The sequence below is a fragment of the Penicillium canescens genome (genome assembly GCF_028828765.1).
Source record: "Penicillium canescens strain IBT 15451 chromosome Unknown utg000002l_segment0_segment0, whole genome shotgun sequence".
Classification (NCBI taxonomy): domain Eukaryota; kingdom Fungi; phylum Ascomycota; class Eurotiomycetes; order Eurotiales; family Aspergillaceae; genus Penicillium; species Penicillium canescens.
In genome coordinates this window covers 4,012,010-4,022,874 of record NW_026703964.1, presented here as the reverse complement: position 1 = coordinate 4,022,874, position 10,865 = coordinate 4,012,010, and the positions used below count along the sequence as shown (strand labels likewise).

At 47.6% G+C, this 10,865-nt stretch overlaps 3 protein-coding genes across 3 annotated transcripts; 1 reads left to right on the top strand and 2 right to left on the bottom strand.

Annotated features, from left to right (window-relative positions):
* Positions 1–166: 166 nt before the first annotated feature.
* N7446_002730 (uncharacterized protein) lies at positions 167–2,795 on the bottom strand (the record flags this gene model as incomplete). Its single annotated transcript, XM_058511479.1, has 4 exons — positions 2,147–2,795; positions 1,029–2,073; positions 478–1,005; positions 167–445 (listed from the first exon to the last, which is right to left on the bottom strand). The coding sequence occupies exons 1-4, from the start codon at positions 2,545–2,547 to the stop codon at positions 167–169; spliced, it is 2,253 nt and encodes a 750-aa protein (XP_058377015.1). The 5' UTR covers positions 2,548–2,795.
* A 4,572-nt stretch (positions 2,796–7,367) lies between these two features.
* On the bottom strand, positions 7,368–7,901 carry N7446_002729 (uncharacterized protein; the record flags this gene model as incomplete). Its single annotated transcript, XM_058511478.1, has 1 exon — positions 7,368–7,901. One exon carries the CDS (start codon positions 7,899–7,901, stop codon positions 7,368–7,370), a length of 534 nt encoding a protein of 177 aa, XP_058377014.1.
* A 1,303-nt stretch (positions 7,902–9,204) lies between these two features.
* Positions 9,205–10,662, top strand: N7446_002728 (uncharacterized protein; the record flags this gene model as incomplete). The annotated part of the gene is made up of 3 exons (XM_058511477.1): positions 9,205–9,378; positions 9,443–9,897; positions 10,026–10,662. The coding sequence occupies 3 exons, from the start codon at positions 9,205–9,207 to the stop codon at positions 10,660–10,662; spliced, it is 1,266 nt and encodes a 421-aa protein (XP_058377013.1).
* Between the last annotated feature and the right edge of the window lie 203 nt (positions 10,663–10,865).

Genomic DNA, 10,865 nt, shown 5'->3' with positions numbered 1-10,865 from the left:
GACATCTGACACAGCGCATGTATCATGAAACATGTACAATAAGAAAGTACCCAAATAGAAGAAAGAGACTGAGGTAGAAAAAGAGATCGAACAAGGGCGGGGTATATAACGTATGAAACTATTGACAAGAAATCGAAAAGAGGGAAGAAGAGAAGTAAAAAGCAAATCAGAAAAGTTGCTTGATATCAATGAGCTCGGTATTGCTCGGACGATCACGTTCCATATGGAACCACCACTCTCGGCCTGTTTTGTGGTTCCAGGAACCGGTGCAGGTATCCTTTTCCCATGGCAATGCCTGGCTAGACATACTGCTCATAGGTGTGATCGGAGTGATAGGCGTCGAAGGAGAGGTACCCATAACCGACCGACCACTCAAGCTGCCCCAACCGAAGCGGGATGTGCCAGAGGAAGGCGAGGCAACCTCTTCGGGGGTGGGATGGGAGGGCTTGAGCCCTTCTCAAAGCAATTGACGCCTACTCCGGCGGCGTATGAGAGGGATTGGTTCGATGCGAGGAGTTGCTTCCACCCAATCAAACCACCGTCAGCCTCCTGGCCCGTGATGTCGGGGCGGAGGATGAATTGAGGAATTGAGGCACCGGTTGCGGGATCTCTAACGCCGCTGCGGCCCATGAAGGCTGGCATGTGGAACTCATACACTGTCTTTGGTCCGTCGTGGTTGTTTTCCTGGTGTTTGTATCGCTCGCAGGCGGCCCAGATGCCGTAATCGTCCATTTCTTGCTCGGGCTCGTCCTCAAATTGGGTGGCCTGCGCATTGTCGGGCACAAAGCTGTCCGAGTAATCCTGGATCAGCACTGGCATCCCTGCCTCTGTATCTTTCGCCGCCATGTCAATGAATGTTTGGGCGCGGATCCGAGCAGAGGTTAGATTGTTACCGGCTGGCAGAGCGAGCGGCCGAGTATTGACAGACCCATATGAGCTACGAGGGAGACTGTATCGGTCTGGTCGGAGCAAAGCCTGTCCCTTTAAGATGGGCCGGCAGGCAGCCTGGAGCGCGCCAGGGGTTCCACGTCATTGGGTGCGCGGAGGGATTCCAATTCTGGGAATCCGGCGGAGAGAATGCTTTGGGCAAGATGAGAGTTGGGGGTATTGGAGGTTTTGGTGGATTTCTGGAAGGGAAGGGTATCAAGTTGAGTGAGAGCTGTGCCTGGGTCCGGGCACGCCACATCCCAGTGAAGATATTTCAAAGTCGACGAGGCAAGGATAGGCTGGAAGATCATGTCTTCGTTTGGTAAAGTTGGGCATTTTTCGGTCTGGACGATCTTGAATCGTTCGAGCTGTCGTAGTGATGAAAGAATCTTGGAAATGACAAGGAGGGACTCGATGTTCTGCTCCACTAGAACAAAAGTCTTGAGGGAAGCTGACTCGGAACGAGACGTATATTGTGTGAGACCGGCGTCTGTGATGCCGGGCAGGTTCTCTAGTCGCAATGACTCCAATGGCGGTAGGCACAGCAAGGTGCTATCGGCAAAGGCGTCCTCGTTGAAAGAGGAGATGCACAGGTTTCGCAGGGAGGGGAGAAGGTGGAACATTCGTAAGAAGATGCTAGGCTCTAACGCGCCATTGCCGTTCAACCCATAAAGCATCAGTGTCTCCAAGCTTGACCAAGAGGTGTGGTAGTCCAGGAATTCAAACATCTGCGAAGGACCCAAACTTCCAGGACAGAAGTCGTCGCGAGGAGACACCTCCGATACTTCCGCAGCCTCGCCCAGAACCCAGGTGTGCTCTTTTAGTTTTTTGCGAGTCGACAGAGCATGGGTCAGACGGTCGAATTCGTGGTGATAGGGGATAGACAAGCCCAAGAGACGTTCCAAGTTCGGGCACACCATAACCACCGATGCAACGAGGTCGCGGTATTCCTGCCATTGGGCACTTTGTTTTGTGGTGGTAAAGAGCAGGTCCAACTGTGGCACGCGTAATTCGTAAACAAGATTGGCCAACAACTTTCGTTCGCGCAGGGTTCGTCTCAGGAGTTTCAGGCGACTTCCGCGCTTCAGACGGTATTTCTTCAATTGGGCCGGGGAGTCATTTCCAACAATGTGAATATGGTGATAACTATGGCATGGTTAGCGAATCGGACATATTCCTGCAAAACCCTGCAACTGGGACGGGCCAGACTGGTACTCACAGAGGCGCTCTGACGGCCTTTTCCCAAGATCGACACGTCAAGGACAAGGCATGAAGATCGCGTTGGAAACACGTCGTGCATCCTGCCTGGTGCTGGCCTTTGTGCAATTCCTCCAGATGGTGAATCACTACCTCGTAAACCTCCTGGGGTATACGACGTTGAATGGGCTCTGTGATCTTGGGAATTGAGCCCTGGGAGTCGAATTGGCGACAGGACGAGGCGGGCGAGGAGGGGGAATATGTGGTCGGCGCGGTTGAGGCGCTGTAGTTGGTTCTATAGGAGGATACGGACGACGTTCGCGAGGCAATTGGCTGGACAGGCGAAGTGTAGACGGCAACATGGTCCTCAGGGATTGAGCTGTAGAACCCCGGGTTCTCCGGTCTAGTAGCGACAACACTCATTGTGAATGTGCTCTAGCATCGGAGCGATGCGTGGCACGGGGAAAAGCGAAGTTAATTGCCAATAAAGACGAGGGATGTCGGGAATGTAGGGATGCGGGATGGCGTAACTGGCGTAATGAAGTATAGTCCAGAGAACTCAAGGCAAGGATGTGAAGGAAGTAGGATAGAGAGGGATATCAAAACGAGCGGAGTACGAAGCCCGTTGAACCAAACGCTTGGCTTAGTATCCCAGGGACGCCACGTTTTGCTCTCTTCTGTACGGATTTTAAGGAAAGGCAGATCGCCCCCCACATCAGGAGTTGCTGAGCCGTGCATGTCCAGCGGAGACGGCTTGACAGGGGCGGTTCAGGGGTTGATTCATCCGAACATCCGAGTTCATACGTGTGTAGAGTCTACATAAGTTTACGGTCACTCACATCTATGCGAGGGACATACACCATTGTTCCTGATCTATCCAGACATCCAACATATAACATATAAATATAACATGTGGCATATGGCGGCGTCAAGGTCTGAGGGTTAAACCTGCACTATCACCTGTTCGGGCTTAATATTGTGGGTCATAGGGCGGCTTACCCCTTTTCTTCTTATTTTTTCTTTGCTTTTGGTCTTTACGTTACGAATTTAGTACTATATCACAGACCTTGGGGTGTTTCATGTTGTCCCCAAGGTCCGAGCATACTGTAGACACTCTTTTTGCGACCCTAATCTGTACAAGCCCGGGTGTAGAGCTGTCTGCTTGGCTTGATATACCCGAGTGTGATACGAACCGGGGCCCAAGCGCACTATGCAAGCCATCCAAAAAGGCAATTGGCCGAACCAATCTTGACTTCATACTCTGCATAGCATTATGGGGTACATGTTTACGGAGTACAGTGAGGTCGTCATTCCATGTCATAACCTCAATGTATGGTACACTAATGGCATTTATTAAATGATAACCCACAAAAACTAGTCAATTCAGAACCCTAGCAATAATCTCCCGAGATCGATCGGGATCTGCGTAGCCATACTTTACCACTCCTCGGAAACTTTCCTCCACGCCACCCAAATAGGGGTAGTGAGCAACACAATGCATGTAGCTCATTACTGTATCTTCGGAAAGGCACGGTAAACTCGGGAACCAAAGCTCGGTGCTATATTCCCTTTTACATATACATGCAGAATGAAGATCCGAGAACGTGGGAAAGAATCAGAGCTGAAACCCGATCTCGGTGGGACCAGCTCCATACAGTTCTTCATTAGGGCCAATTGCACCATTGGATCTGGCGAGTTATGGGGAATGTGCCACTCCCTCGGTGTGTGATATTGTGGGATTTGGAATACATTTGCCTAATTGATCCACCAGACTGCTTTCATTTGCTCGCCAGTGTATGTTTGTGATGTACAGGGTTTGGCTGAATTGATGGTCTTGCATGCAGGTGCAGATAACACAGATCGGCCGAAGGTTGGATGCTATTTATGGTATGTTGTGGGTTGGTTTGGGTTCCAATGTGTCTTGTGTTGGTACCATCCCTGGACATGCTTTGTTTTGGATGGAGCGCTGTTCCTTTGGTGTTTGATCTTTTGTCTATTGCTCGTGGATTTAAATAGATCTTACGGTGGGGGCCGTAACACTGTAGATATGAAGTAGGTGGCTGCAACTGGTTCGGTTTTGATTACCATGCTTTTAATCATGCTTATTGATTTCCAACCCCTGAGGTTGATGTACTTGCCCACGCATGCAAGTACGTGTACAGTAGCACAGGGGTGCACACTGGCAGAGCGACGTACAACACCCCACTTCTAATGAGTGCATGAGATATGTCTGGCTACATTAATGGTATGTGAGTCTCACGGGATTGGAAAGCGCTTGAAATTGAGAAAAAAAAAAGGGCTGTATGGAATGGGCAAATCAGAAGGGAGTCATGCAGCCTCGACACTCAAACCCTTTACCTCTATCCATTCTTTGTTTATTTATTAGGCTTTCATCTGGTTTATATACTATAGGTAGAGTAGAATCCACCGTCTAGGCTCTAGTGTAACTTCTCTACTCGCTGCATGTGGTCTCAAATTCCGGTCGCGTGTGAGGAAACAAGCGTGTCGATGTAAAGAAAGCACTAATAGCTATGGTCGTGGGTATGTTCTCGTTCTCTGTGCTCGAAATTCTAGGTGCAAAGGCCTTTATAATCTCTTGATAAATTACTTTAATACATTGATCTGGATGTCTTTATATATAACAGCACACATCACTACACAAAAGTGCATAAACGTATCTCCACGCATCAAATTTAATCCAGCTAATTATCATTGGGCTGAATAAATTTATAAACAATAATTTTATTCTGTCTTACGTTAGGGCCAGTATAATATCGTTATATTGATTTAGAAGTATGCAACAATCTTCTCCTAAAGTGGCCGTTGAGAGGAATGGTGATAGGGTTTGGTGGGGCATTTCCTTTCACCAATTCGGGGGTATGGCGCAATTGGCAGCGCGTGTGACTCCAGTTCACAAGGTTATCTGATCGAGACGGGTTACCCTCAAATTTCTTTTTTTGTTCTTTTTCATATCTTCCTCTTACTGGAGTATATCTAACTTCTAGCGACATTTTAACACTGTCTGAATAAATATTTTGGCGTTCGCCGTGGCGACAAACCCTATATCCCAGCAAGGGATACGCCCGCTGCCCTTACTACCACCGCGTGTATCTCAGATATTAGGGGATGAGGTAAACCACCCTAGGCTAGCAGAACTCGCCCTACATACTTGGCTACTTGACCTATGGAAATATTGCTATGTGATGCGTTATAGTCCTTATGATTGTGTTCTTCGCAGCAGTCCTAAAACGGTGCGCATCGCTGGACACTACTTACGTTAGCAAGTCTCCTGTGGATAGCCTCTGTTTCCATCTGGCTGTATACCTGGCAATCTGGCACCAAGGCACCCCACGCTATGTACGAATGTATACATCTCGCATTCTAGGTGCACCCAGAACATCTATATGCTCAGCAGAACAAATTTGCTCTACAGATGCGCTTTTCAGATCTTCTTTTTGGGGCTTACCATTCTTCGCCGCAATTATGATAGGCTCCACTGTCGCGGTCCCACTGATTGGATGCATAGCTAAATGAACAAGCTTCGAAAATTAGAAAAGAAGGGCATCTAATCCTAGCCTCGGGTTTTCCAGCAGTTTGACCCCAGCAGTTTGACGTTGTTCACTACTGGGTCTCTGATTTATGGAGCCTTTACAGTGGCCGAGGTAATAAGGGCATTTAATCGTGATAGCGAGGCTCCCGTGGCGTTTTATTTGGAATGCAACGCGTCGCATGTCAGTTTCCGTCCATGGAGGCTCTATTTGAATGCTGCATACGATCCTTCAGTACGAGTGGCAAAGATGTGGTTCAATGCATGAATGCGCAAATCTCTGTTAGAACCTTGCCAATATGTATAAGTTACGTGCACGCCATAAGTGTTGCTTGGGATCATTCATCGTCCTTCATATTTGCTTTATACATTCTTGATAGGATATTGATATGTTAGAGCTAAATACGATATATTGTCGAAAGAGCCATTTTGGCTAGCAATCCCGTGTTAGAATCTCATGCACGCATAGCAACTAGAAGAACAAACATGCCCAAGACTAGCTAATTGGTTAATTCTGACTCTTGATCTCCCTCAAGCAAGGGCTTCTAACTAGGAACAACGATTCTATGCAAACCCCTTCCGAGGGGATTTTTTGGCAGTTACATGAGCTAAAAGAAACAACAGGAAAAATGATGCATCACAGTCGATAATGGACTCAGGCGCAATTTGAGCACATTTGCGCAAATTACATCTTATACAACCCCGCCAAGCAACTAGATCCAGAAAGCGGATATTGGACTTCCCATTTCTCAAAAACTACCTTTGTTTAACCCGTTGGAACTATGCCTTTTGACTCGGAGGGCGACAAATGGTCTTGGTAAGAGCTCACTTTCCAATCGGGACGCTTACTGATTCCAAGGAAGTGAATCATGTATAAGAGGCCATCGATCTTCTAAATGTGCACATTTTGATCGCCCCATGAAAAGAATACCCAAAGCCGGGCGCCCACTCGCCAATTGCACCCATACCAATGGGGCGAATTGTCATTGTCGAGAAGTTTGGGCGATCATGGTCCCACTTGCCCCAGGTATACCATACTGGTCTCTAGATTGACTTCATATCAGAGACTGAAATATATTGTTGCCTTAGGTTCGGTGCTTTGCAAACCATACTATCACCAGGAGGGTTCATTGCCTATTCACGATGGTTCTGAACAAACAACTCAATGATGTTTGGGAGAGACGATCCATATGGCCACAATTCCCACGTGGTGATATCACGAGAAAGAACGGGGCTTCCTGCGTAGATGAACCTGTGTTTATGACTTGATTTGGACTATACTATGATTTCGGTACTTTGCATGGAGAATTTTGAGAATCCTTGGGGAGACCTTTCTTTTGTCTTTTGTTGTCGGACCTGCCTCTCAGGCCCACCTACATACTACAAATATAGATGATATCATATCGAGCAACGGAGGAAAATTGTCATTGAACAATCCGGCTAGACAATCTCTTTCCATCCATGTTGTCATTCCAGGGTCACATTTCCGAGCGTGGTGGAGCGACTTTACGTCAAATTCTCTAGAGACCGCAAATCCCCTCATCGTTGATCAGTACGGATCACATTGACGACCATAGGATACCAAAGACATTAAATATCGCCCGTGGTATGTAGCCATCTTAATGAACAGTACGTGAGCTCTATACATGCATATAGTGCCGGAAAAAGATACACTCCAAAACTCCTTACAATAACGTCAATGCATACACAATGGAAGAATCTCACGGTAAGAAGACTCCTCTCCAGGAAATACGCCCATCCCAGAGGGATCTCTCCTTAGAAAGAAGCGCTCCAGCTGTAAAATTCTCGAGGGTGCATCAAGCGACCGCTGTTGACGATGAAGCATAAGCTTCCTGAGCTCTATATCCAACCGTTCCAATTCAACCTTTGCCTTGGACAAAGTAACCAGGAAGAGGCAAGCGTCGCCAAAAATGAAAATCACCGCCACTAGGCGGATGATATCTTTATGCGTAGAAAGAAAGCCCCATATATCAAACTCGGATGATGCGTGGCCTCCATATTCCCAGCTATAGGTGCGACGTCTGTTCGTGAATGGGGCTGTCGTTGTATCACTCCATTGAGAGCAGTTAGATGGCGCTCCCCAGCCGATTCCGTATACATCATATGCCGCACGCTTTTGGGGATCCGAAAGAATCTCGTGTGCGGCGACAACGAGGCGGTACCGCTCTACTCGTTCCTCTTTGGACAAACTTTCACGGGAGGAAGTCATGTTCAGGTCTGGATGGTAGGTCTTGACCAGGTCATAGTATCTTGCCTTCAGATATTTTTGGCCTCTTTGGGTGCCGAGTATATCGTATGGTGTCGGGTTATTCGTCGGTGGCCAGCGAGAGCGAGAAGTATAGTTGTGCTTGCGTTTTGAGGCATCAGAGTTTGTACAATGGAAGTGAATTGATTTTCTGATAATATTAAGGGATCGGATCGGTGATATACGATACATAGTTAAGGGAGGCTGTACGCTTTCAAGTAACTGCTTTGAGGTAGCCTTATATGAGCCTTGGTGCGCTATTTTCTTGGATTGAATAATACCCCCTAACATCATTTCTTTGAGTATGCATAACACTAAATGACCAGCTATGCCGCCAGGTCCTCGTGGAGAGTGGGTACGAGTGGTAATGAGCAGGTTTGCGATGCTTTTCTCCCCTTGCAGCTGGAACGTGTAATGCAAATACTGCATGCAGCACAGGAGAAGAGCTAGGTTAGCTTGGCTGACGACCAAAGAAAAAGAAGAAGAAAAAGGTTGGATTCAGGAAAACAAGCTACAGCTTTACACATGCTGTGATTTCGAGACGATTCAGAGCCCAGATACCGTATACTACGGGTTAATCTCACAACTTGGCTTTCTCCCCCGCCTCCCCCGAAAACCGATAAACAATATCCCCAAAAGATCCAACAGCAAAAACATAAAACCACCTCAGCACTCCACTACCCGTATTAACAATCCCATGCTCAGCATTTCGCGGAATAAAAACAGTGCACCCGGCCTGCACCCGAGTGGTAACCCCGTCAACAGTCATTTCGCCTTCCCCCTCGAGGATATGATAGATCTCTGCTTGTTCGTGACGATGGGGACAAAGCCCGGCCTGCTTGAGGTGGACATATTGCTATGCCCGCGCTTAGGTCTGTTGTATTTGTTTGCGGGGCCGAGATTAAGGTGTGCAAAGATACGTTGTTGTTTGATGGTGAGGGGAAGGTGACTGGAGGTGTTTTCTCTGTGTAGTTTGCTGGGAGGGAGAGCTGCATGACTATCAAACGGAGGTTAACCCGGAGGTTTGCATGAGGCCGGAGAAATAAGGCATCGGTCCGATGTATTAGGCAGGATGCATGTCCTGACAGATCGCTTTTAATATAGAGCCGATAAAACCGCGGTTGAAGTAATATGGGAGCATCATGGCATTACCACCTAGGCACCAGATTAGCGGATCATACAAGTCACCATTGCCTGCAGAGCCGTCTTTTCTTTTTCTTGCGCGCTTGACCAACGTTGAAGAAGATCATGGGTTGAAGATGGCTCAATGACCGAGGCTGCCATGCTGTCTTCAATTGCCCACGACGACGAATACGATGTCTTGCTTAGGAACTTTGCAAATAAAATCATCAATGGCACGGCCGATAAAAAGGTCGTCGATCCCAATATGCTACGGTTCTTTACGAACCCATCTCACTCACACTCTGCAACAGGCAACTTTGTCAGTTCTGAGAGATGAAAACACGCCAGAAAACCTGAAAATTGACGCCATTAATATTTTGAAGAAGGAGACAAAAGTGTCAGAAGAGACTCTGGAGCTTTTGAGAGCTCAATGGCAAGGATCATCCAGCAAACCCTTGAGGACCGCCGCGATTAAATCTTTGCTCAAGCAAGCTTCTATACCCGAGGAAGATCTAGATGCCGCCATGTTTTGCCTTCAAAATGGCGATAAGGCAGACTCAAAACAAGTCTATGGCCTTTTGAGCAGGCTATCTCCAATGACTGAAAGGGTCTTACGAGTGTTGACTATATATCTGAAAAATCTTGATTTCCAACCTGCTCGCATTGTCCCATTTTCCGACAGCCCGAAGCTCGTCCAAGAATATATCCTGCAAACTCTAAGAGACGCAGATCGTTGCGTCAGACTTCGGGGCACTGAGACGTTGAGCAAACAGTCTCGCCTGCCAGAGAGTGCTATCGATGCCCTCACCACCCGCATGATAGAGGATGTGGAGGTGCTGTCAGAGTCCAGGCAACCAGGACTTTATGGGGCCATAAACTCAAAGACGAGACCCTAAATATCTTGGTGACTCAGATGACAGAAGACCACTCAAAACTGGTTAGATACTATACCGGTTCTTTGCTTAGGTCTCAGAAGCACCTGCCAGATGCGGCTCTTGATGCCGTAATTTCGCAAATGACGGAGGGGGTTGATGAAAGTGCTAGAAGTTCCACAACTCAGACGCTAGCTGGGAAGAATCATCTACCGGAAAGGGCTTTTGATGCTCTAATTGCGCGGATAACGGAGGACACCGACCGCACAGTGAGATATTCTGCTGCTCGGGTGCTTGGAGGGCATACCCATCTCCCCAACAGGGCGTATGATGCTCTAATTGCAAGTATGAAAAAGGATCCCGAAAGATCAGAGGCTGTTTACGCGCTTGTACGGGCGACTCACCTGCCGGATAAGGCTCTTGAAGCCATGATTGACCATGTGACAAGTGACCTTCATAAGTACAGCCGGGATGCCTTTCAACTTGTTGCAAGACATACTTCCACATCAAACAAGCTCCGAGACCAACTAATATCCTTGTTGGACAAAATGCAAGATTGGGACCACCGTGTTATTGATGCGCTGAGATTACATCAAAATTTGCCTGAAGATGTCCTCGACTCCTTTTTACATCAACTGGAAGAGAAACAGCCGTCTTCCCAGCTCAAAGCAAACATTCACAGTGCTTTATGGAAGCATAGTACTCCTCTGTTCTCCAGCCCAAAGTTTTGACGGCTTACTACCGAGAATTGCTCGGCAAGAGCGTTGATGACCAGTTGGTCCTATACGTACACCATGGATCTGTGTACATTCACTCTTCGCAAGGGAGGAAGAAGTTTTCACCTGCGATGAACGTGGCAGATGTGAAATCATTACTTTTAGACGAAGCATCCAAAATAGGAAACCCTGTGGCACTATTTTACAAATAGTGTTCA